Below are 23,119 nucleotides of genomic sequence, written 5' to 3'. Positions count from 1 at the left end.
GATTTAATACAAATTTTAGTTTGTTTTCGTTTAATTGAATATTGTAATTACAGCCCCATACTACATAAAATCGTGGTTCTTACAGTTTTAGATAATGTCATATTATATACATAATGTGTAGGTATGTATGTATGTTTATACATATATAAATATAATTTCATTTCTAGTCAAAAAATAAAAGCGCGTGAATGATATTTTTAAGAGTGCCAACCCATGGTTGTTATGGGACACATGCTTGTTGCCATCAATAAATGCATATTTGAGGCTTAGTTTTCAATAACAAACATGGGCGGGCCCTTGTCCGGACGCATAGCAACCTCTGGGCTATGCTTGTGATCTGCTTCTTCCAGGAAAGGCTCCAGAGAAAAGCCGGCCGTGTGTCGGCAAATGTTTCGAATATGTTGCCCAGGGTGACGGTGACGTGATACAGAACCTTTTTTATGTTGTTATTGTTGTTGTTGATTCACAGGAGAAAATTTTCTTGGATTATCGTACGAAAAAGTGTTGAAGTCTGCTTATTAATGGAGTTTGTGTGTTTGCAGCAAAGGGAATGATGGAGTGTTGGCGCTGGAGCTGGAGCTGGACACAGTTGCCGAATCTAGAATCTACCATGCTGGTGGATGGTAGGGGGCTTTTGACTTTGCTCCGGTTGTGACTGCTGTTGGTGGTGGTGGTGGTGATGCTGCTGCTGATGCTGCTGCTGCGGCTGTTGCTGTTGATGCTGTCGCTGCTGTTGTAGCAGTGGTTGTCGCTGAGGATTTTGTGGTTGTGGTGGCAGCTGCTTCTGTTCTTGCTGCTGCTGCTGCTGCTTTTGTTGCTGTTCTTGGTGTTTATGGTGCTTCTCCTTCTGCTGCTGCTGCTGATGGGCATGACGACGCTGCTGCTTCTCGAACTCGGCCAGATGCTCGTTCTGCTTGCGAACCAGCTCGTCAATTACCTCGTGATTGTAGGTGGAGTGGAGCATGAGGCCAAGGAGATTGGCACGAGAGCTAAGCTGCTGTCGGTAGCCGCGCTCCTGCTCCATCAGGTCGTCCATTTTAAGCCACTGCCGGACGCGCTCCAGATCGATCTCGGCCCGCCGAATCTTCTCCCAGGCATAGTGCTTGAAGCAGCTCTTCTTTGGAGCACGACAGAACTGTCCGGTGGGCTCGAAGACATTGGCGACGAGGGGAGCGCCGCAGACGTCAGTCTCGTTTACTTTCGGATCCTTGCTGTGCTCGGGGCACAGGACGCGCAGTCGCTTGCAGTAGGTCTTGCTGGCCGGATTGTAAAAGTCGCAGAACATGTTGTTGCCCTCCATGCGGGTCTGGAAAATGCTGCCGAAGCTGGCCTGAGATTCGTATTTGTTGAAACACTTCTCCATATGCTTGATGGCGGTGCGAGAGTGGATTTCATGGCCGCAAGTGATGCAATACATGCTCTGCTCATCCTCGACGTCGCCAGTGTCGTTCGCGGTCTGCCTTTCTATGATGCTGTGCTTGGCCTGCTCCACTACCATGTTGAGCTCGTCGGAGCGCTTTTCGAGCTCAGCGAGAGCGAAGCGGACCATCGACTGCTTATCCCGGATGGATTCAAGCTGTGTGCGGTTATCCTCTGCTGCACGACAGGGCGTTAGGTTCCATTCCTGCAAACGCTGCGGCAGCACCTGCCATTGAAATATTGATTAATATTCTGGGTCAAAATAATGATTGGACAGGAGTGATGATGGGTACCTGGAATATGCGGTTGGTCGCTAGATTGAAGCCGCATTTTTCACTGCAGTATTTACTCTGAGGTCGCGCCTGGCAGCAACAGCCGGGGCCATGACACTGCCGCGTTCCTTCCAGCTCGGGGTTGAGAAACACTTCGGGACTGGCCACACGATTGCCGACCTTCATCTTGCGATCCTTGGCCGTGGTCTTTTCCCGTTTCCTTGAGGGACCCGAAGCCTGGGGTTCGGACACGGCGGCCGCCTGGGCGACACATGTGCGGTAGATGCAGCGCGGCTTGTGGCCAACGCGAATACGACAGGCATTGCATTGATTGCAGTTGGGACGGCGACATCCCTCGCAGGTGCCGCAACGTTTTCCCGCCTTGGGCTCTTTGGCATTGCTATGCTTTCGCTTCGGCTGGGCGGCTGCTGGTTGAACGGCAGCTAATGCAGGCGGACCCGATCCGTGAGTGTTGGTGCCACTGGTGGAGGCGGCATTGGAGGCCGCTGCCCGCTCGGTGGCCACCAGGCGGAAAATTGTCTGGAGTTCCGGATTCTCCTGCTTGCATCGACAGCAGAAGTATTGCTTGATGTGTTTTGCCTCCTTCTCTGTGATGCCAATGCAATCGCCATGGTACCATTCCTCACAGCCATCGCAGCCGCTGCAGATGGGAGAGATTGTCAAATTACCAAACCTTCGGCATTCATTCAACATTCGTCACCTACATCATAAACCTGGAGCAGTCGGAGGTGCGACATATGCAGTACGCCTGGTCTTCCTGCTTTAGAATTGTGGCTATCTTGGATTTGCGTTCAGGCAAATCGAATTCGCGGGCAATTTCTCTACGGATTTCTTCCCTCTACAGGAACGAAATGGCTAGATATTAACGGGTTAATCATTAAATTTATTATTCTTACGCTTTTCTTGTATTTCTTTTCCTTTTTTTCTGACATGCCTGCCAAAATGTTTATCTTTGCCATTCCGATTTCCCAATACCCAGGGATGCAAAACCAGCGATGGCCGTGTTAATGGTGGCTTCGGAATTGTGCGATATATTTTTGGAGAGAACAAATTTGAATCTTGAATTAAAGAACAGGATTAATTAATTAAAATGGATGTGGGCAATCCCATTATTTTGTAGTTTTTAAAATTATTTACATAATTGTCAATGCAAATGCCAAGTTAACCTATCGATGGTTTTTCAGCTCTACCAATGACACGAATCTTTATCGATAGCTCGCTTTGACGTGTGACCAGTTGAACATTTATTTTTTGTTTACGTTTACACCGCTGAATTGTCATTGTACTTATAAAAACGTTTGTCACAGCAGCGCGGCTGGCAGAGCGGTTCGGCATTCACAAGCTTTGGATCTGGCAAACTTTCGATCCACATCCCACTGCAATTAGAACCCGATATCGGGCATACAGTAATTCGTTTTAGCCGCTACGCTCACTTGTCATTGTCGGTGAGAGTCTTTTGATCACCTGGTGGTTCTCTCGCTTACACAGACACGCATGCAGGCACACAGGTAAATACGCACACCAAGTCATCAGAATCAACAGCAGCAGCAGCAGCGGCAGCGACAGCGGCCATTTGAACCGAAAATTCTTCTTTGGGCCGCATCGCGTTCTTGTGTGTTGAGCTCTTCTTCTTCGCGAGCGAGGCGAGGCGTTAACTTGCTCTAATCACGGTCCGGTGTCGGCATCTGGCTGGCTTTGTTGCTCTTACATTGGTGGTCGCGTAGCCGCGCGCTTAGACACGTCAACAGAATCGCGGAGGGGCGTCGAGCTAGCCAAACGCTAAGAACTGGTACGAATATGCGTGTCAGCCACATCCGCAGCGGGCGCATCTGCCGAGTGGCCCTGTGCCTGCTGGTCATCCTGCCGCTGCTCTACCTCCTGGCCAACTGGAGCGACCACCACAAGCGCGTCGAAGAGGCCTATCACTCCCGTTTTGGCGGGCCCAAGTTCAGTCACCAGCGTCTTGAGGGTCGGCCCCACGAAGTGCCCAAGCTAGTAGAAGGTAAGCAAACATATGTATGCCCGGTTGGCACCGGTAATTGGCACTGTTTAAACAACTGCTGTCCGATTCTTGTATGATTCTAGCATGATTCTAGTATGCACAATGCACTAACCTAACATTTGTATATGTATTTTCACAGGCCTTGGTAACTTCGAGCCGAAAGATCTGAAGCCACGTAGCGGACCCGGCGAGAATGGGGAGCCCCACAGCCTGTCGCCGGACAAGAAGAACGTTGCTGACGACTCCGAGATGGAGTATGGAATGAACATCGCCTGCTCCAATGACATTTCCATGCATCGGTCGGTGCGCGACACGCGCCTCGAGGAATGCAAGCACTGGGACTACCCGTACGACCTGCCACGCACCAGCGTCATCATCGTCTTCCACAACGAGGGCTTCTCGGTGCTGATGCGAACCGTCCACTCGGTGATTGACCGCTCGCCCAAGCACATGCTCCACGAGATCATCCTCGTGGACGACTACTCGGACAAGGAGGACCTTCGCAGTCACCTGGACGAGTATTCGAAGCAGTTCAATGGCCTGGTAAAAATCATACGCAACAAGGAGCGCGAGGGCCTCATTCGGACGCGATCCCGCGGAGCCATGGAGGCGACAGGTGAGGTGATTGTGTTCCTTGATGCCCACTGCGAGGTGAATCTCAACTGGCTGCCACCGCTGCTGGCGCCCATCTACCGTGACCGCACCGTAATGACGGTGCCCATTATCGACGGCATCGACCACAAGAACTTCGAGTACCGGCCCGTGTACGGGACGGACAACCACTTTCGCGGCATCTTCGAGTGGGGCATGCTGTACAAGGAGAACGAGGTGCCCCGCCGCGAGCAGCGACGTCGAGCCCACAACTCGGAACCGTACCGCAGTCCGACGCATGCCGGCGGGCTGTTCGCCATCAACCGCGAGTACTTCCTGGAGCTGGGCGCCTACGACCCCGGCCTGCTGGTGTGGGGTGGCGAGAACTTCGAGCTGAGCTTCAAAATCTGGCAGTGCGGCGGCAGCATCGAGTGGGTGCCGTGCTCGCGCGTCGGCCACGTCTACCGCGGCTTCATGCCCTACAACTTCGGCAAGCTGGCCAGCAAGAAGAAGGGCCCGCTGATCACCATAAACTACAAGCGCGTGATCGAGACGTGGTTCGACGACACGCACAAAGAGTACTTCTATACGCGCGAGCCGCTGGCCCGCTACCTGGACATGGGCGACATCACCGAGCAGCTGGCCCTGAAGAAGCGCCTCGGCTGCAAGTCGTTCCAGTGGTTCATGGACAACATCGCCTACGACGTCTATGACAAGTTCCCCGGCCTGCCGGCCAACCTCCACTGGGGCGAGCTGCGCTCGGTTGCTTCCGACGGCTGCCTGGACTCCATGGGCCACCAGCCGCCGGCCATAATGGGACTCACATACTGCCACGGCGGCGGCAACAACCAACTGGTGCGCTTAAACGCCGCCGGCCAGCTGGGCGTTGGTGAGCGCTGCGTTGAGGCGGATCGCCAAGGCATTAAGCTGGCCGTCTGCCGCTTGGGCACCGTCGACGGACCCTGGCAGTACAACGACCACACCAAGCATCTCATGCACCGCGTCCACAAGAAATGCATGGCCCTGCACCCCACCACGCAGCAGCTCACGCTGGGCCACTGCGATGTCAACGATAGCTACCAGCAATGGTGGTTCAAGGAAATACGTCCGCGCTGGTAAGAGGACAGACCTACGGAGCAGCGGGAGGAGGAGCAGCAGGCGAAGGCGTGCGGAAATGGAGTAGTACGCAACCGAGCAGCTAATGCAAAATCTCAATAGGGTTTCATCAAGGCCGTGCGCGTGGGAGCCGTCGAGCGGGCAGGGGAGGGGAGGGGACGAGCCAGATTTTAGACAAAAGCAATTTAGTGAAAATGAGAAATGAGAAATGGAATTGTTGTTGGTTTTGTAGCGCATATACATACACACATACATACATACATACATACATACATACAGATATACACAGAAACGCACTGTCAGGGCAGGAGGCACATAACGCTGGCATCCCGTCGGCAGTGGCGCTGGGTCCGACCAAGGCATTAAATGCCATGGGATATAAGGGGGAGAAACACTTTAAGACACCTTTTGAATGATATTACTTGTACAACAAATTCCGAAAACGATATTCAGTATTTGATATCGAAGTGTGAGCGAGATATATGGGGGGGGAGTAGCTCTCAATTAAATGTTGTGTGTTGCCTAGAGATTGTACAAGCTAATCTAACAACATTTGTAGTGCATACATACACATATAACCAACCATGTTTAGAATCCGTCTTAAAAATAATGTTACTCGTGAAGCATTCAATATTCATAGTCACGTTTACTTAGTAGGATTAGGGATAGCCCATCCCATTGCCAAGTATTGTTTAGGATCTTCAAGATCACCTTTGCATGTGTCCGAATGTTAGCAGAGAAATATTCTAAATTTAAAATTTCAACTCGAAACATACGAAATGAAACATGCATCAGATACATGTACAACGAGGAGAATGTGGCAGGAAATATGTATTATATGGGAGTATGTCAATCGAGAAATCTCAATATTTGTATCAAATTCAATCAATTAATCAAGAACCACAATCAGGACCTAGGGCGCCGCTAGGCTGTAGGGATTGCCATGCCCATGTCCTCTCCTCCCATGTCATGTTTTATTAGTGCGCCTGAGTGAGTGACAGTGAGAGTGAGAGAGAGTGCGATAGATGGAGATGAAAGCGAGGGAGACGGCGTTAGAAGGAGGAGAAGTCGTTGTGCAATAGAGAACGATATACATAGAATATGACAACGGGTCGCAGATTGTTTTATTTGCTTTATGATTGCCAACCCTACACACAAATAACACAAAACAAAAAACAAAACAAAACAAAACAAATCGATGTAATTATGCTTAGTCGTATATGCTATGCTATATGCTATATGCTATACTATTCCTGTTATTCTGATTCAACTACTTATACGAGTACTACTTCCCAAGATTCGATGATGCTGATGCTGATGCTGTCACATTCCAGTCCGGGATCCAATCAAGTCACCAGCTACAGCTACGGAATCACCACCAGAGAGAGCTTCCATTCCAACCATCATATAATTCGTTCTTCGTTATTCCCTTTGTACTAAGCAAACGTAATCGCAATCGCAATCGTAATCGAAATTCGAATCCGATCAACTTTTCGACTGGCCAACATCTAACGGTACTGCTTATAGTGTACGATTTTTGAAAACAATTTTTTACATTGAAATGTAACTCTAGAGTTATCGAATAAGTCTGAATAATAGCATAGAAATAAACATGTTTTCTAAACACTTTATCTTGTAAGCCCCACAATGTAGTACATTTATTTTCGCATCTATGTACATATGTACATACAGTATGTATTCAAGCGGTAAAATAAGGAATGAAGGCTGTCACGCAGATGGGGGATTCCCAAGGGATTGGCAACCTCTCGATTTCCGGAGGGGGTATTTTGGTGCCCACAAGTGGAGCTTAATTTAAGCAAATGATTCACAACTGATACTTGAATCAACTCAACAACATCGATTGGCAAACCACCCTGCAGAAGCGTCTCGATTTGCTCAGTTCCAGAGAAAGTCCACAATAGATAAAGTTCTGGGAAACATTTTCGTAGAGTTCGTCGAGACGGCGCAGGTGGCGCAGGAGCGGCCAGGGGGTTGGGGCCATGAGGTTGCATTAAATTTCCATCGCTCATCAAAACAGAACTCTTCTCCGAGTGTTTTTGTTGTTTACTGATGGGTGGCTAATGTGTCTTCCGATGGGTCTGGCCTGTTATCATCCGGCTAAACACGAGCCTATACCCTATATACCACACACACACACACACACGATCGAGGAGGGGAGGGCGGAGTGGAACCCTTGATTAGATCTGAACGCAATAACACCAAAATTGTTCCGTTTAATTGAGTGAAGTGGGCCTGGTTCTGGGTAGGCGTTATCAGTGTTATTGCTGGCTGCCCTTCCACCGGGTCGCCCCATTCGCTGCTCGGCAAGGCAACCTGCGGTAGCCTCTGGCTCTGCGCAGCTGCTGGCAAGGTATCCCGTCGGCGGTTTGGCGGCCACTTCGTTCGTGTCTAATCCCACGTTGTCAGTTGCTCCACTCGAAATTGGCAAATGGGAGATAAGGAGGCTTCGACGCTGCCGCTGCCGCTGCCACAGCCACAGCCGGAGCTGGAGCTGGAGCCGGAGCCGGAAGTGGGGCAGGGTGTGTCACGCCAAAGCGAATCAAATCGAATGCCCCTCCACTTAGTCGGAGGCAACTGGTATAAATAGTAAACACAGCCAGACCTTGGCTATCATTCCGCGACTTCCATTCGCCGCAACCACTGCAGGAGCAACCTTTTCCGATTTTCAAGAGCAATCCGATCCGCCGATCCGTAAACCGTCGTCATGTGCAAGCTGAGTCTCTGTTTGGTGGTGGCCCTCTTCGGCTGCCTTGTGGCCGCCGGTCCCGCCCGCCAGCTGCCCGTGGACAGCAGCACCCTGCGCGAGATCACCGTGGTCAAGGACGTGCGCTCGTTTGCCGCCCAGCACCCGGGGCTCAAGATCCAGCGACTGGCCAAGCAGCCGGCCACAGCCCGCGCTGGCGTCGAGTCCGTGCGCTACACCCTCGGTGCTCGCGTAACCAGTAAGTCACCCACCCATCCCATCCACCCTCCCCACACACGCCCAAAAGCAGGCTGCGGTCGAGACTGAGGCTGATCATTGCATACTTTCAGGCGACAGCTTGGTGGCCCAGGGCGCCGATGTCTTCAACTATCCGAGCTCGCAGGACGTGAGCGTGCAGCTGACGTACCCGGAGGAGGGCGCTGGAGCGGTCGTCACCTACGTGGAGCTGATCTGCACCCAGGACAACAGCGAGGGCAACGCCTACGTGGTGGCCGGCGGCATCGGGCAGCGGTTCATTTCGATCATTCTGGAGGCCAGCCAGACCCGCAACTTCTCGTACCAGGCCCAGTACTATGGCCAGAAGTAGGACCCCCTCCTGCTGTTGCTGCCCCACTGCTGTTCGTACATACCGCAGACCATGTCGCATGACTCCAATAGAGAGACAGAAATATACGTATCCATAAATGTTGAAAGTGAAGCGAGCAACCGTTCATTGAATGCCAGGCGACGGGATCATATATCATCCATTCACAGTCCACCATCCACCATCTACCATCGAGGGGTATTCGCTAATCTAGAGTAATTTGAAATTGTTTTCGTCGCCGCTCACGCGCCTTCCACTTGAAGTAGACGTCGGCCATCGCCGCAAATCTGGGCCAGCCACTCACCTGAAAATGAATCTGAATCTGAATCGGAATCGGAATCTGGATCTGATTCGGGGGGGGGCTCCGACTAGATTGGCCGGCCACTAGACAACCCACATCTTCGTGAATCCACATGTGCATATAAGCGCGAGTCACGAGCTATCCACGAGACTTGCGGCGGGAGTACCCTGGCCAGGCGGTCCGAGCAATGATACTACAGAAAGTATCTACTTCTCCCAGTCGATAGTAGCATGGACAGGGCCAGGGCCAGGGCCAGGGCCGGTGCCGGGGCCGCGTCCGGGGCTGGGGACTCATTTTGCGTAGACGAGCAAGCAATTGACTTTTGTAGATTGGTTTATTTGTTCATTAGATTGTTTGCCATTATGCATATCAAGGTTAAGATTGCCACCAGCCACAAGCCACCAGCCACCAGCCACAAGCCAGCTAATAAGCAAATAAACACCCCTCCACGAAGGCGGGGGGAGAGACAGAATCAATCAGAGCTAGATGGGAGATCTTTCGTATGCAGAACTGCCTATTCAGAGTCAGTCTTCCAGTCTACCAGCCATACTATGTACCTGTCAGAGTTTCCCACCATGGAACCCTGCACTTGTGGTGGAGCATCCAAAACCAAGGGGGGGGGGGGGGCTGAATCACCTGCCAAATTTGTCACAAACGCCTCACGGCTCAAGCAATCGGCAATTTGGCGGCAGCGTGTTCCAATCCAATCGAATCGAATCGAATCGAATCCAATCCCAATCTAAACGATACGATCCGTTGCGATGAGATATGCCGATTAGGCCCTCGAAAGCGGGATGGCCTATTTATAGAAATTGAGCAAGGAACAAGCCAGCGAGTGTGCCAGCAATTATGGTCTATTATGTGCGGGGAGTGGAGGAGCCCCTAGCCCGTAGCCCGTAGCCAATTCCAGGGCTTATCGTACGAATTGTCGAGCCTTATCTGGGTGGCTGACCGCCGATAAGGGCGGGCGTATATAACAAGCGGCCCGAAGCTAAGGCACACCCAAACCACGCAGAGAAACGGAAGGCATTAGAGCACTGCCACTGCCACTACTGGAGCCGCACCACCTACCCTACCGCCCTACCGCCCTACCGTTTCCCCTTCGTTTTTTGTTTTTGTTTCTGTGAACTTTATTCTGTACACCTTTTGGTCTGTGATGTTGCTGCGAGTTGTCCTGCTCCTGTGCCTGGCGACGGCGACGGTGCTGGGACAGCCGCATGCCCGCGCCAGTGATCTCTACTACACGGACATCACGCCGGTCACCGACGACAGCCGCTACACCACCCTCAATCCGCAGGCAGAGCTCAGAGAGCTGGACAAGGTGAAGCACTCCAAGGGCAACATAGTCTTCACCTCCGGTGAACGCATCGCAGGTGAGTCTGCAGCGGGCTGGCGTCGACTGCCGATCCTCGACTAAATCCTCCACTGAATTCCACGCAGGTGACCGCCTGGTGGTGAACCACTACGACGACGAGAGCTTCGCCACCGCGGTGGACATCGAGGTGCTGATGAGCTATCCCGCAGGGTCGAGCACGGGCGTCACCCTCACCTGCATCGAGATCTACGTGGACACGACGGCCAGCGATGCCGGCGGCTTTCTGACCAGAGGCGGCATTGGCGACACCACAGCCGAGATCCTGCTCACCTCCAACCTGACCCGCAGCTTCGTCTACGAGACCTTCCTCTATGGCTACTAGAGAGCGGGCCACCCCACCACCCTGCGGCTCAGAACTCCCCAGACCCTTCTTCAGATCAGTATACAGAGCAACAATAAAAGTTTCGCTTGGAACCCAGCTGTGATCGTCCTGCCGCACACCATTTGCCGTAGTATCATTATCGTTATTATTATTATTATTACTATTACTTTTACTATTAGCTTTAGATCCTTGAATTAAAGACGAAAAACGAAACCAACATTTTGGATACCTGTGAGAAGTGTTTCGCTAATGAAACCCCAGTCCATGGAGGTGGTGGCTGGTGAGGGTTAAGCGGTAAGCGGTAAGCGGTAAGCTTATCGCGCAGAAAGAACTCTGTTTACTGTCCGGGTTTCTCCCTGTAGACGACTGCAGACTGCGTCATCTTCGTTCCAGCTAATTGAAATGCCACAAAGCCTCATGTGATCAAATTCGCGCAGATAAGAGCCAGCGGCGCCCCCAAACAGACCCACTGAATTATGACTCGGGGATCGGAGCTGCAATCAGCCATCAGGGATGGCTCTGGTCTGGTCTCTGGTCTCTGGTCTCTGGTCTGGAACGTACCAGAATACTCTCCGCAGTGGGGTCAGTGTTATTGTTGCTGTAAAAACTACCCCACAGCACTACAAAGAAGTATCGGGGGGTATCGGGTATAAATATTCTGATGAATAATGGACTACACGCACACAATCTTCAATGCAGCTAATCTTATCACTCAGCTCATTCGTCTTTAGAGTCTAAACTAAGAACATCCAAAATATCATTATACCCTTGTGTGGGTAGAGACTTTTGAGACCCCGGGGAACGGACACATCCCCGCAAGTCCATGGAACTCGTAGAGCCGTAAAGTCGCTTGTGCGCAGCGTCTGAAGCTGCTGATAAGCCGTGACTTGGGCCAGAGAAACGTACAGCATATATTCATGAGTCGCGAATTTATATAGATTAGTTCTAGGCCGGGCACGACACTCCACGGACATGACACGGATGGGACTTGGACTTTTGCTGACGGCCGTCATGGCGCTCTCCGCTGCAGCCCATCCCAAGCTGGAGAGATCGCTGTCAGGTATGTGAAGCCCCGTGCCACGTGCCACGTGCCACGTGCCACGTGCCACGTCCCCTGTGCCAGCAGACTGACTAATCCCTGCACCAATCGTTGCCCATCCAATTAGAGGGGCAGGACTGCCCCAGTCGCGCCGGATATCCCGCGAGCCGCTGCCAGACCATCAAGAACTGTCCCAATGTCGTGCAGTATATTGTTTCCACCAACATGACGCTGAACGATGTGGTGCAGTGCGGATTAACTGTCTTCGTGGAGCTCATCTGCTGCCCCAAGGAACCCCCGGAGCCCAGCCTCCAAGCAGTGTCCTCGACGACGCAATCGTGGGTTCAAGATCTTCAAGATCCAACGGCCGCCAACTATAGTCTGTTTCCTCCACAGGAGGTTGCCCGCTGGTGGTCAGAGAGTACCCCAGCCCGAGCGCGTGCGTGAGCCCTATGGCCATGTGACCGCCCTGCAGTACTTGGCCCCACAGACATTGGACTCGTACATCTTCCGCTGCACGGGCTTCCTTCTCAAGGAGAACTTTGTCCTCACCTCAGCCGCATGCGCTGGCTCCTTAATGGAGGAGCCCAACCACGTGCGGCTGGGCCCAGAAGAGCCCTTCGGGGACAGCAGGGAGATCAATGTGAGTCCGCACTGCACTTAGCTGTTAATGCATCCCGCCCATCCTGTGCCATTCGCAGAACATCACGTACCACGGCAACGACCTCGTGCTGCTCCGCACGAGCCAAGGCTACGGCAGGGAATTCATTGCCGAGATCTGCAGGCAGGAGGACCTCGACAACCGACGCAAGCTGGTCGCCGTGGGTTTCTCCCAGAAGAACGGTGAGTCCTCTCCTATTGCCTAATAGTCCAAGTTCCCCCTAAGACTCCCTTTCACTCTGTCGATTCTCCAGGGGAGAACTGCCAGTGGTTCGAGCAGGAAGTGAACATCGCCCCGTTCGCCCGCTGCGATCGTGTGAGCATCAACCGTCTCGTCACCGGCATCGACCCCGTGAATCACTTCTGCGTGGCTCCCGCCGGGGCCAGTCCTCCTCCTCCGCCCGGAAGCTGCGTGCCGTGCCTGCGCGGCAGTGCCAGCGGACTTCACGTGATCCGTGGCGATGGCACCGTCTGCCTGGCTGGCGTCGCCACGCCCACCAGCAAGGCCTGCGCTGCCGGCACGAAACATCTGTACTATACCAGCCTGCTCGGCCCGAGAAACAGCAGATTCCTCAACGACATGCTGCAGGTGCCAGCGGCAGCAGGATTTAGACAGCAACGATCCCCTACATATTGATGGAATAAATATTGTTTGGAGCATCACAATCGGTCGTTGCGTTCCCTCTTTGCGGCTAGTGCTGGGTTACATATGTACATAAATATATACATATGTACATATATGTATGGTATGACTTACGTTACGATATCCCAGAGGATGATTGTGGATGGATGCTCGCTCTGCTGTCGTGCTGCTGCCAGAGGGGTTTCTCCCATTCACCGCAAATCTCAGCCAGCGTACCGATAAGCAGAATCAATCATGCTCCGGCAGCTCTCTTCTCTTCTCTCCATCTCCATCTCCATCTCCTCATCGCGAAAAGCTTTGCTCTCTGTCTCTCTCTGTCTGGGTGTTTGATGCTCGCCGTTTGCCGGACTAGTTGGGGGGAGCGCCAGCGCCAGCGCCAAGTGTTAGTTGATCGCCAGCCGTGCAGTTGTTCGGTCAGTAGCTCCATCAGATCGGCGAGCGAGCGACAACAGCAACAGCAGCAGCGGAAGCAGCAAAAACAAGAACAATAGCAACAATCGATCGGAACAATAACGAACGTTCTAAATAGCAACAACAACAATCGGTGCAAATAGAGCGACCGCCCCGCGCCGAGCAATGGTACATCGAGGGAAATCTGGCACATTCGCAGCGATGCTGAGCTTGGCCAGCCTCTGCCTCGGCCTCTGCCTCTGCCTCTGCCTGGGTCGCTGCGACGCCTACTTTAGCTTGGAGAGTGCGTAGCCCGTCGATTGTAATCGATTAATCGATCAATCGATCAATACACATACCCTTCTAAATACCTTCCCTTCCCTTCCCCCAGTGACTCTGCCTCGATCAGCTGTGTGCTCTATTAAATACCGATCGATCTTTTGCAGTTGGCGATCCCTGTCCCACCGTGGGCTACCGCAGTCGTTGCCAGTCGGCTGAGGCTGAGTGCGGCACGCTGGCATCGCACATCCAGGTGGGACACCTGACGCCCCAGACGATTGCGGGCTGTGGATTCACCAGTCGCGGCGAGAAGATCTGCTGCCCACTCGAGAATGCCTCAAACATGGACGTTCGCATCGATTCCAACGAATCCACAACGACAACGACAACGACAACAACAACCACAACGACAAGCACAACAACAACCACTCAGATACCCACAACGACGTCCACAACGACAGAAGCGCCTGGGGCCGATGGCTGGCTGAATATTTTCCAAACGGATCACGAGTTCCTGCAGCGCTCGATAGAGCCCACCCGGCGTCCGGCGCGTGACAGCTTCGTGTATCCGGACACCAGGGAGGGGGCGGAGTGCAGGGCCCCGCTGTACGAGGGCGAGTGCCGGGCCGTGTCCGCCTGCCCCAGCGTGGAGCCGCTGCTGGCGCAGGGACGACTGCGCGACGAGGACTTCATGACGTGCCGTGACGGAGCCAGGGAGGAGATCATCTGCTGCCCCCTCAATCTGCCGCTGCAGCCGCGCGGCCAGGTGAAGACCGCCACCCGCCTGGGTGTACCCCCACTGCCCACGCGAGCTCCGGTGCCCAAGGAGATCGATATCCAAGAGGTAGCCGCCATTGCCAGGGCCGACGCCCTGCTGCCCCACTACCGCCACCTGGGGGCCCTGGCCCACCACAATGCCGCCTTCGATGGGCATCTGCACCACTGCGCCGCCATTGTCCTGACACCGCAGTTCCTGCTGAGCGCCGCCGGATGCGAACGGCCCAGCCATGCCGTTTTCGGGGTGGCAGACATGCGGGACGTGGACGTCGACGAGGACTACCTGGTGGACATTGTGGTGAGTGAGCCATTGCCCCCTTCTCGCTATCTCCCTCTGACCCCCTGTCTCTCTCTCTGTCTCTCTGTCTCTTTCGTTGTGAAGCGCTTGGAACAGTTCCGGCGGGATCTGGCTCTGATGCGGCTGCAGGAGCCACTGCGTCTGGGGAGCGGGGCGTCTGCGAACGTCAGTGTGGCGCCCATCTGCAACCAGTTCGAGCTGACGCGTCTCCAGGTCAGCGGGCGCCTGGTGGCCGTCGGATGGGGCAAGGGCGAGGACACCGATTGCCCTCTGTACGAGATGCCCATGCGCCTGCGTCCCACCCGGGCATGCGGCGACCTGCCCAATTACGGCAGCGTTCAGGAGCTGCCCAGCTCGCACCTGTGCGTCGAGCCCCAGCAGCCGGAGACGGACCTGCAGCCCTTCTCCAATGCCAGCTCCTGCGCCGCCTGCCCCGGCACCGTGGGCAGCGTGCTGCACCTGGTGCGGCCCAACGCCAGCCGCTGTGTCCTGGGCATCGCCACGCCCACGGGCGTCGATTGCGATGTCCGCGTCATGTACTTCACGAACCTCCTCAGTCCCCAATTCACGCTCTTCGTGGAGCAGCAGCAGCAGCAGCCACAGCAGGGGTAGTAGTCGTAGTCGTAGTCGTAGTCATAGTCTCCAAGTCGTAGTTAGTTAACCTTAGTTAGTATAAACTGTTTAATCTGTTTAAGCCCGTGTGTTAGAAGAGAGAGGAGAGCGCAGCGCGTCCAGTGTGACCCCAGCAACGGTGGAGCACCAGTGCCAGTGTGAGGAGAGCCCCCAAGTGGGACGTGGGAATGAAAGAACTTAATGCACCAGTGATCAATATGCATAAATACCCGTACTCCGTACACTCCGGAAATACTCCCAGAAAGAGACCAAACTCCAATTAAATTGAACTATTTTTGAGAGTGTGCAAACACCGTTCCACAGTGCGCCCTCTCATTCAGATCAGTGTGCACACACCATCCCAATGGGAGCTCATCGGAAATACCTCGCCGTATGGTACAGTGCTTCCCCTGCGTAATCTCTGGGCACATGTTGTGTGCTGTGTGCTGTGAGTTGTGAATTGTGAGTTGTGATTCATGCATAAATAAAATATAGTGCCTGCCCGTGCTACCATAGAGTTGAGTCTCCTCCAGGCTGTGCATTTCCCCAGACCCAGACCCAAAACAAAACCCAAACCCATGCCCATGGCCATCGCTGGAGCTGAGTCACACTGGGGTTTCGTTTACTCTTTAATTACAGCTCTCGCTATGGCTCTAGCTCTGGCTCTGGCTGTGGCTCTGGCTCTGGCTGTGCCTTTGGCTCTAGTGCTTGTTCCGCTTCTGTATTCTGTTCGGCTAAGCTCGATTCTGCGAAGAGCTGAAACCAAAAACCGGTCCACCGCTCAGCGGGAGAGGAGCTTCAGCAGCACGAGCTTGCTCTATGGCTCTGCGGCTCGGCGGCTCTGCGGCTTGTGCTGATATCAGCTGCCCGCCCGGTCAGTCCGGTCCAGTCCCCAGCCCGGATTCGGTTCTTGATCTGGTCTGGTCTGGGCTTTAGCTTCAGTTGCTCAGGCGATGCGCTACCGATCGGTCGCCCCCGTCAGCTTTCTAGCCTTCCATCCGCCTCGTTTCGTTTCGTTTCGTTCCGTTTCGCTCCGTGTCCAGCGAGAGCCTCGTCTCGTCTCGTTTCGTACCGTCACCGGTTTTCAACTTTGTTGATCGTCTCTTATTTTATTTTATTTTATTTTGTATTCATTTCATTTTTTTAAGTTTTTTTTTTTTTTGCTGTGCTGTGCTGTGCTGTTCTGTGTGCTGCGCTTTGTTTGTGTGTTTTTCTTTTCAATTGAGTTTTGTGCCTGATTGCCTTATTCAGTCACAAATAGCAGCAGCCTGTGCCAGTAATTATTTTGTTATCAAATACCGAAAAAAGGTCGTGTCAAAGATGCGTCTGATAAGGCGGAGTGGACTCTAGCCAAAGGGGGATGCACCGGAGAGCGGGGAGAGCGGGCAGAGAGCGAATTGCATGTTCTAAAACGATTCCCGTGCTGTTCGTTCTTCGTGTCAACAAAAGAGTAGCCAGTGGCAGCAGTGGCTTGGATCACTGTGATGATCCCACCAGCTTGCCCATAGATCAAAATAGAGTGGGACTCACAAGAGATTACAGAGATCTGGCCAGATCGAGCCCGTGTCAGATTCAGGAAATACTCGGCAGCAGCCCTCAGTAGCTCTCAGATCTAAGCCCTGTTTCTGTTAACCATTCCCTAGCCCATCCTATCAGTTTTGATATAACAATTACATGAGCCAGAGAGACAGCAGCACGGCTGTGTGCAACGTCTTATCAGTGACAGCAGTGACAGCAGGTTGGTTGCCCCTTTTGGGTGTTCGTCTAAATGAAATTAGTGTTTGGTATCAGACACATGAAGCAAATACTACCCAGTGTGGCATGTCTTGTCGCTGTCGGTGGTGAAATGTCAGATTAACAGTGTCGCAAACGTAATGCGGAGCAGTGAATCAGCGAATCGGCGAATCGGAGATTCAGCGATTCAGCGATTCAGCGAATCAGGGAATCAGGGAGTGGAATCGTCTGCCGTAGGATTGTGAAATTCCCAAAACTATCACCGAAATGGCTTTCCCCCCATTTTTCACCCCTAGTTCTGTTGTTGTACTTAGTAGTAGAACTGCCATGTGGGTCAATGCCAGGTTCATTCACTATGCTCACAATCAGCTGTGGGACGAGCTCTCAATGATGTGCCCCGAACAAAAGAACAAACGAACAAAAGAACACAGAACACATTTCTCCGGTGCGGACTCTCCTCTCCTCTCCTCGCCACTCCACTCCACTCCACTCCTCTTGTGCCCCAAACAGATTTTCATTCCCAATTTCTGTATACTTTTGAATGCTTGCAGGAACTAAAGAGAACTAAAAGAGAACTAAAAGACTCCGGGCTCGTACAGCTGCGGAGAGATGTTCAGACAACAGGTCGCCCTGCTGCTGGGGGGCCTCCTCCTGCTCGGCAGCTGTGGCCTGAACGCAGCAGGCGAGGGTATGTGCCCGCCACACTCTGTGCCCATGCTGTGGCCAACACTGCACTGTAGCTCTTGCTCGTTTCAGAAGGCGATGAATGCATGGTGAAGGAGAACTTTCCGGGCATCTGTCGCGCCTCGTCAGCCTGCGAGCCCTTCGTCGACGGGTACATTAAGTCGGGCATACTCTCCATCAACGATGTCCCCAGCTGCGGTCTCGGCCCCCGGGAGGAGATCATCTGCTGTCCCACGAAGCCCTGCTGCCCCAATGAGTAAGCCAAGCCAAGCCTCCTGAGTGTTTTGTGTGTCCAAGTGTCGTCCCCTTTTGTGGCCCGTCTGCGCTGTGTGCCAAGTGATGTTGCATGCCCCGCTTCCAGCTCTGTTTCCATCTACGCCAGACCACCGACATCTCCGACTAACTCCACTAACCCCATCCCACAGCCCAAGCTCGCAAGGAATCGCAATAGCTCCCGTTACTGCTGCTGCTGCTGCTCCTCCACCTCCACCTCCACCTTCACCTGATCTTGCACCATCACCCGCAACAGAGCAGAGCCGGGAGAGTAGGCTGGATCAAGGTGACAGCTTCTTCGACTTCAATCAGATGCTGAGCACGCCGCGGAGCGTGCCACAGCCCGCAGGACGGGGTGGTGGCAGGACCCACGAGGCCATTCGAATGCGGCCAGAGCCACTCCAGAGTGTAGGCCAATGGGGCGTCGCTCTTCCCGCGGCAACGACCACGCCACGATCCGTGGGCCCTTGGGGATGGACTGATGGAACAGCCAGAATAGTCAACAGGCCCCAGACGATCCCCGATCAAAGGTTTAGAGGACCCGGCAACAATCTGATACACGTGGTCAACGACAGGCTCCGTCAGCATGGGATGCAGATAGAGACCGCCAGGGAGGTGGAGTCGCTGTCGCTCCCGACTCCGATGCCAACGCCAACGAAAAAGGCGCTGGTAGATCCATTTGCGCCGTTCCGCTTCCAGGCGAAGGAACAACATGGCAACGTCTTTTCGGCGGACGCATCGACGCTGCCGTTCCGGTTTGTCTCAGTTCGAGTTAATGGCATGGACATCAGTTGGCCACAGCCAGGGGCCATGGACTCCTGGCAGATCTCTTCTCAGCCATTGCAATCAACCATTTCCCATTTCCCTTTTTTCGTTCGCAGCACTCCGGGGACAACGTCCAAGGCCCGACCACCCGTCTCGGCCACGCCCATCACGCGTGTGGATGTGCCCACAGAGAGCCAGGAGCGGCAGGATCGGCCGTCGCTGGTGGCCTGCAGGAGGATACGCAGCCGCTACGGGGAGAACCGGCTGACGGTGCACATCCTGGATGGTATACCCGTCGATCCCGGCGTCTATCCGCACATGGTGGCCATTGCGTACAGCAGCTTCGGCGCACCAGCCGAGTACCGTTGCGGCGGCTCCCTGATCTCCAGTAGGTTCGTCCTCACCGCTGCCCACTGCGTGAACAGCGAGAGCAACACGCCCATATTCGTGCGCCTTGGCACCGTGAACATCGTGAATCCCGCACAGCAATATGAGGACATTGGCTTGGTATGAGTCCCCTGCCCCTGCTCCTGCCTCCGTGCGTCGAATCCTCACACTCACATGTGTGCATATGCTTGTGCTTGCAGAGAAACATTACCATCCATCCGAACTACGTGAGCAGCAGCAAGTACAACGACATTGCCCTGCTGGAGCTGGATAAGGAGGTGAACTTCGCCAACAACAGCAACATCTTTCCGGCGTGCCTGCACACAGATACCAGGGATCCGCCACTCAGCTCCAAGCTCTTTGTGGCCGGCTGGGGAACCATGAACTTGACCAGTGAGTAGTGTCCAGAGAGTGAATCAATATACTCATGTAATCGCCTCATCTGCACAGATCGCTCCAGGTCGAAGGTGCTGCTGCGTGCCCCACTGGACCTGGTGCCGCTGGACAAGTGCAACGAGTCGTTTGCCGAGCAGCCGAGCACCATCCGTGCCCTGAAGCAGGGCGTCATCGACTCGCTGATGTGCGCGGCGGACACCAAGCAGCAGAAGAAGGATGCCTGCCAGGGAGACTCCGGCGGCCCGCTCATCTTGGACATTAACGTGGAGGATGGTCTGTACTCCATTGTGGGCATCATCTCGTCGGGGTTCGGGTGTGCCACCAAGACGCCGGGCCTCTACACTCGAGTGGCCTCCTTCCTCGACTACATCGAGGGCATTGTCTGGCCGGACAATGTTCTGGGAACGGGCGGGATATGAGCCAATAAATTTTGGACAAGACCACCGAAGTTTGTTCGATTAGTTTTCATTTGCATCCCTGGATGCCAACTGTCAAACTCTCGCCGTCTCTGCCTCTTCCACTCATACGTAAACAGAGAGAGAGAGAGAGAGAGAGAGCGAGAGAGAGAGAGCGAGAGTCAGAGAGAGCCTGAGCGAGAGAGAGCGAACGGACTAGCAGCTGCTGGCTGCTGCTGGCTGGCATTGATTGTTGCCAGCTGAAATATTGACAGTCGAAAGCTGCTTGAGCTTTATTTACTGAGCTTTTAGCTTTTGGTTTGGTTTTCACAGCTGGTGGGGAACAACCGTTACAAAAATTCTGCCGGCATTACTGTCGTTCGCCCCCTCTGCTCCGCTCCATCACACAGAACCAGAACGAGCAGCGGGACAGAGACAGGGAGACAGGGACAGGGCTCTATCCAGCTGGTGGCGGCCTGTGGCTGTGCCTTAAATGCCGCTGCTTGGGCGCTGGGCGCCTCAGTTGGTCGCGAGACCTGCGTAGCGTCGGTTGGTTCGCAGCCTGCCCCCAACCATCATCATCATCATCCTCCTCCAGCAACGGAGCAGTGAGACCGAACCCGAGACCCGCCAGTAGGCCGTTGGGCGCTCACTTCAATTTCAATTTCAGTCTTCAGTCTTCACCCGATTTACTCCCGGTTCACACCGGTTCGGTTACGGTTCGTTTACGAGTACTAGTGGCATTCAATTCAATTCGATTCGATTCCATTCCATTCAATTCGATTGAGTTGATTTCGGACATTTCATCTGCTTGAGTGCGTGCGTTATTTGTTTTTGTTTATTTTTTTTTGAAGTGTCCAATGCCACTCGAAGAGAACCCTTAACAGCAAAGGCAGCGGCAACAAACGGTCCTCCCACTGGCAACCAGTTGGTAAATGTAAGTCGATCTGTGTGTCCCCCTGTGTCCCCCTGTGTCCCCCTGTGTCCCCCTGTGTTGTTCGATGATTAAACATTTGTTTATCGCGCACTCCCGCCGCCAGTTATTATTTCAATTGTGGGAAATTGATTCCGGCGGCACATCTGCCGGGCCCCCACGCCCCCACGCCCCCACGCCCCCACGCCGCTCGTTCATTGCTGATAAGCAGCTCGACTGAGTCCTGGCATACGGGTCGATCCGATCGCCTATCTAATTGTGCGGACTTAAGGCATCTCGGGGCCGATAAGCACCGATGGGTGGACGGGAGCCACACAACAGGTGCACTACGTGCACCACCCACCCTCTAATGATTCATGTGGCAGGGACAGGGACAGGAGCAGGGGCAGGGTATTCCAAGGAGCTGCCTGCCTCGCCAAGGAATTAGCGGGTGCAAAAGCCTGATAAATGTGTCGCATCACGAAGTTGCCTTAGCCCTCAGTCCCTCCGCCAGATTGGCTCAAATACACCCCCCGTACAGCCGCGTAACATGACAACTGATTCGGGACGAGGCGGCTTTTCAAATGGATTGGGCGGATATTTGTCTTTTTCGCACATTTTTGATCTCTCCTCGGGAGGAAGCGGGTTCTGACTCCTCCGAAGTCCTGTCCGGGCGAGTGTAATTGTAGTTTTGCGTTCAGTGGAAATTTCTGCCATGATTACGCCCACCTTTGGTTTGGTAAGAAATACTTTTCAATTTATCGTTCTGCCATCTATTAAACATCGAAGGGAATTTTAGAGCAGCTCTCGTGTCCAGTGTCCAGTGTCTAGTGCTCATTCCCACGATGGCCTCCACCCACATCCGTCATCCGTTATCCACCTTCATTCTGGGTGGGGGGGCGTCCAAGGGTGGTGTGTGTGGTGTGTGGTTTGGCTGTTGTGTTGGCGGTTAGCGGAGTGGCTATAAATGTGACACTAAGTTAATAAATTTATGGCTAAAACACACCCAACTGCTGATGCCTGATGCCTGATGGCTGATGGCTGATGGCTGCGGTGTTGCTAATTTCCCGTTGGCTGCTCCATGACCCATCTCCCAGCTGCCCTGGCCAATGGTCCCTGTCCGCATTCCCCCGCATTCCCCCATTTCCCGTGCCCGTTTACATTTCCATCATCCTGAATGATGGCGCGACTTTCGAAGCGGACACCAGCGATAAGGAGAGGCGAAATGGGGGCAATGTGGGAGTTAGAGTTGGAGTGGGAGTGCGAGTGGGTGCCCGAGTAATAATAATATTTTTATTGTCCGCTTATTTGCCTTTTGTGGTCCGCTCTTAATACACATTCAAAATGTTGTTGTCCGCTCGCTTTAATTAATAAAAACAAAAAACGAGAGAAGGGCAGGCGGATCGCCGCCAGATACAAAAAAAAAAGTAGGAATCCCATATAAAATATCCATCCAATAACCGTATTGGATCCAGCCGGGATATAGTGCAGAGCAGAGCAGAGATTTCTAATCAGCATCAGCTGCTGCATTCGGTGATTGTGGCAGAAGTCTGTAGTCAGCCTTTATGGCTGAGACCCGACACTGGGGCATGCCACGGCGACGACGGGCACAACAATTTCCATATTTATTTTGGTTTTTTTTTTAATTTTTCAAAAATTTCGTTCGCTTCTGCTTTTGTGCCCATTTTGTGCCGCTCATTACTTTTGGGCACTTGGGCACATTGCCACATTGAATATTCATGCGCCGAATGTAATCACAATTTGGGCTGCTCCTATGAGCTGCAGGGAAGAGAGGGCAGAGTAGGCCAGTAGATGCCACACCAACCTATCGCATTCCTGCTCCCCTCACAAGCCGATTAAACTGTACAGTTTTATTTTGCCCTTGCGCTTTATAGCCACATTCCAAAGTTAATCTGTTTCTTGATTCCCTGACTGCTTGGATGCTACCTGAAGATTTCCTTTCCACTCTTTCAAGTGCGAAAATCAATGCTGGGCAACAAACTAAGAGCCGGAATAAGGCTCCTCTTCTCTCTTCTGTCTGCCCTCTCCTGGCGCCACTCTCTCTCTCCCCTCCTGGCCCCACTCTCCCTCTCCCTCTCTCTCTCTCTCACCCCCCTAAGTGCGGGCCAACTCAAAAGCTGACTTAA

General features: G+C 53.4%; 8 protein-coding genes across 12 annotated transcripts in view; 7 read left to right on the top strand and 1 right to left on the bottom strand.

Annotated features, from left to right (window-relative positions):
- Positions 1-130: 130 nt before the first annotated feature.
- Positions 131-2,809, bottom strand: LOC111081353 (CXXC-type zinc finger protein 1-like). Its single transcript, XM_022377398.2, has 4 exons — positions 2,609-2,809; positions 2,417-2,550; positions 1,713-2,352; positions 131-1,645 (listed from the first exon to the last, which is right to left on the bottom strand). The coding sequence occupies exons 1-4, from the start codon at positions 2,669-2,671 to the stop codon at positions 599-601; spliced, it is 1,884 nt and encodes a 627-aa protein (XP_022233090.1). The 5' UTR covers positions 2,672-2,809; the 3' UTR covers positions 131-598.
- A 125-nt stretch (positions 2,810-2,934) lies between these two features.
- LOC111081359 (N-acetylgalactosaminyltransferase 7) lies at positions 2,935-7,060 on the top strand. 2 transcript variants are annotated; one of them, XM_022377414.2, is made up of 3 exons: positions 2,935-3,157; positions 3,213-3,714; positions 3,854-7,060. In XM_022377414.2, the coding sequence occupies exons 2-3, from the start codon at positions 3,510-3,512 to the stop codon at positions 5,422-5,424; spliced, it is 1,776 nt and encodes a 591-aa protein (XP_022233106.2). In that variant the 5' UTR covers positions 2,935-3,157; positions 3,213-3,509; the 3' UTR covers positions 5,425-7,060. The 2 variants fall into 2 exon arrangements, with proteins under 2 accessions (XP_022233106.2, XP_022233101.2); XM_022377409.2 differs by having other exon boundaries at positions 2,935-3,714.
- Positions 7,061-8,046: 986 nt separating this feature from the next.
- Positions 8,047-8,843, top strand: LOC111081374. Its single transcript, XM_022377426.2, has 2 exons — positions 8,047-8,384; positions 8,476-8,843. The coding sequence occupies exons 1-2, from the start codon at positions 8,147-8,149 to the stop codon at positions 8,730-8,732; spliced, it is 495 nt and encodes a 164-aa protein (XP_022233118.1). The 5' UTR covers positions 8,047-8,146; the 3' UTR covers positions 8,733-8,843.
- A 1,284-nt stretch (positions 8,844-10,127) lies between these two features.
- LOC111081439 lies at positions 10,128-10,953 on the top strand. The gene is made up of 2 exons (XM_022377508.2): positions 10,128-10,403; positions 10,471-10,953. The coding sequence occupies exons 1-2, from the start codon at positions 10,187-10,189 to the stop codon at positions 10,725-10,727; spliced, it is 474 nt and encodes a 157-aa protein (XP_022233200.1). The 5' UTR covers positions 10,128-10,186; the 3' UTR covers positions 10,728-10,953.
- A 694-nt stretch (positions 10,954-11,647) lies between these two features.
- Positions 11,648-13,090, top strand: LOC111081428. The gene is made up of 5 exons (XM_022377496.2): positions 11,648-11,787; positions 11,894-12,104; positions 12,163-12,409; positions 12,468-12,609; positions 12,681-13,090. The coding sequence occupies exons 1-5, from the start codon at positions 11,700-11,702 to the stop codon at positions 13,061-13,063; spliced, it is 1,071 nt and encodes a 356-aa protein (XP_022233188.2). The 5' UTR covers positions 11,648-11,699; the 3' UTR covers positions 13,064-13,090.
- Positions 13,091-13,524: 434 nt separating this feature from the next.
- LOC111081420 lies at positions 13,525-15,874 on the top strand. The gene is made up of 3 exons (XM_022377487.2): positions 13,525-13,763; positions 13,906-14,813; positions 14,898-15,874. Exons 1-3 carry the CDS (start codon positions 13,646-13,648, stop codon positions 15,423-15,425), a joined length of 1,554 nt encoding a protein of 517 aa, XP_022233179.2. The 5' UTR covers positions 13,525-13,645; the 3' UTR covers positions 15,426-15,874.
- A 706-nt stretch (positions 15,875-16,580) lies between these two features.
- LOC111081382 (serine protease persephone) lies at positions 16,581-20,112 on the top strand. Of its 4 annotated transcripts, none has more exons than XM_041595453.1 (7): positions 16,581-17,163; positions 17,711-17,847; positions 17,919-18,099; positions 18,269-18,871; positions 18,998-19,388; positions 19,469-19,661; positions 19,719-20,112. In XM_041595453.1, the coding sequence occupies exons 2-7, from the start codon at positions 17,769-17,771 to the stop codon at positions 20,081-20,083; spliced, it is 1,812 nt and encodes a 603-aa protein (XP_041451387.1). In that variant the 5' UTR covers positions 16,581-17,163; positions 17,711-17,768; the 3' UTR covers positions 20,084-20,112. The 4 variants fall into 4 exon arrangements, with proteins under 4 accessions (XP_041451387.1, XP_022233143.2, XP_022233130.2 ...); XM_022377451.2 differs by having other exon boundaries at positions 16,582-16,701; positions 17,916-18,099; XM_022377438.2 differs by having other exon boundaries at positions 16,582-16,733; positions 17,916-18,099.
- Positions 20,113-20,594: 482 nt separating this feature from the next.
- Positions 20,595-23,119, top strand: part of LOC111082338 — a 34,685-nt gene continuing 32,160 nt past the window's right edge. The window contains exon 1 of the mRNA XM_041595455.1: positions 20,595-20,996. The gene's annotated coding sequence lies outside the window, so the exon portion shown is untranslated. The remainder of the gene's footprint in view (positions 20,997-23,119) is intronic.

This window comes from Drosophila obscura, unplaced genomic scaffold (assembly GCF_018151105.1).
Source record: "Drosophila obscura isolate BZ-5 IFL unplaced genomic scaffold, ASM1815110v1 contig_73, whole genome shotgun sequence".
NCBI lineage: Eukaryota > Metazoa > Arthropoda > Insecta > Diptera > Drosophilidae > Drosophila > Drosophila obscura.
Note: the sequence above shows the minus strand (reverse complement) of the source record. Positions and strands in the feature narration are given on the sequence as shown.

Excerpts from the sequence above, each read along its gene's own strand:
- LOC111081353 (XM_022377398.2), bottom strand. The coding sequence starts at position 2,671 with ATGGCAAAGATAAACATTTTGGCAGGCATGTCAGAAAAAAAGGAAAAG. Across the intron at positions 2,353-2,416 it reads GACTGCTCCAGGTTTATGAT|CGGCTGCGATGGCTGTGAGG; the intron begins GTAGGTGACGAA and ends TCCCATCTGCAG. Across the intron at positions 1,646-1,712 it reads CGACCAACCGCATATTCCAG|GTGCTGCCGCAGCGTTTGCA; the intron begins GTACCCATCATC and ends TTTCAATGGCAG.
- LOC111081359 (XM_022377414.2), top strand. The coding sequence starts at position 3,510 with ATGCGTGTCAGCCACATCCGCAGCGGGCGCATCTGCCGAGTGGCCCTG. Across the intron at positions 3,715-3,853 it reads AGTGCCCAAGCTAGTAGAAG|GCCTTGGTAACTTCGAGCCG; the intron begins GTAAGCAAACAT and ends GTATTTTCACAG.
- LOC111081374 (XM_022377426.2), top strand. The coding sequence starts at position 8,147 with ATGTGCAAGCTGAGTCTCTGTTTGGTGGTGGCCCTCTTCGGCTGCCTT. Across the intron at positions 8,385-8,475 it reads CCTCGGTGCTCGCGTAACCA|GCGACAGCTTGGTGGCCCAG; the intron begins GTAAGTCACCCA and ends GCATACTTTCAG.
- LOC111081439 (XM_022377508.2), top strand. The coding sequence starts at position 10,187 with ATGTTGCTGCGAGTTGTCCTGCTCCTGTGCCTGGCGACGGCGACGGTG. Across the intron at positions 10,404-10,470 it reads CTCCGGTGAACGCATCGCAG|GTGACCGCCTGGTGGTGAAC; the intron begins GTGAGTCTGCAG and ends AATTCCACGCAG.
- LOC111081428 (XM_022377496.2), top strand. The coding sequence starts at position 11,700 with ATGACACGGATGGGACTTGGACTTTTGCTGACGGCCGTCATGGCGCTC. Across the intron at positions 12,105-12,162 it reads GTGTCCTCGACGACGCAATC|GAGGTTGCCCGCTGGTGGTC; the intron begins GTGGGTTCAAGA and ends TTTCCTCCACAG. Across the intron at positions 12,410-12,467 it reads GGGACAGCAGGGAGATCAAT|AACATCACGTACCACGGCAA; the intron begins GTGAGTCCGCAC and ends TGCCATTCGCAG.
- LOC111081420 (XM_022377487.2), top strand. The coding sequence starts at position 13,646 with ATGGTACATCGAGGGAAATCTGGCACATTCGCAGCGATGCTGAGCTTG. Across the intron at positions 13,764-13,905 it reads CGCCTACTTTAGCTTGGAGA|TTGGCGATCCCTGTCCCACC; the intron begins GTGCGTAGCCCG and ends GATCTTTTGCAG. Across the intron at positions 14,814-14,897 it reads ACTACCTGGTGGACATTGTG|CGCTTGGAACAGTTCCGGCG; the intron begins GTGAGTGAGCCA and ends TTCGTTGTGAAG.
- LOC111081382 (XM_022377451.2), top strand. The coding sequence starts at position 17,769 with ATGTTCAGACAACAGGTCGCCCTGCTGCTGGGGGGCCTCCTCCTGCTC. Across the intron at positions 18,100-18,268 it reads AAGCCCTGCTGCCCCAATGA|CCCAAGCTCGCAAGGAATCG; the intron begins GTAAGCCAAGCC and ends CCCATCCCACAG. Across the intron at positions 18,872-18,997 it reads GCATCGACGCTGCCGTTCCG|CACTCCGGGGACAACGTCCA; the intron begins GTTTGTCTCAGT and ends TTTCGTTCGCAG.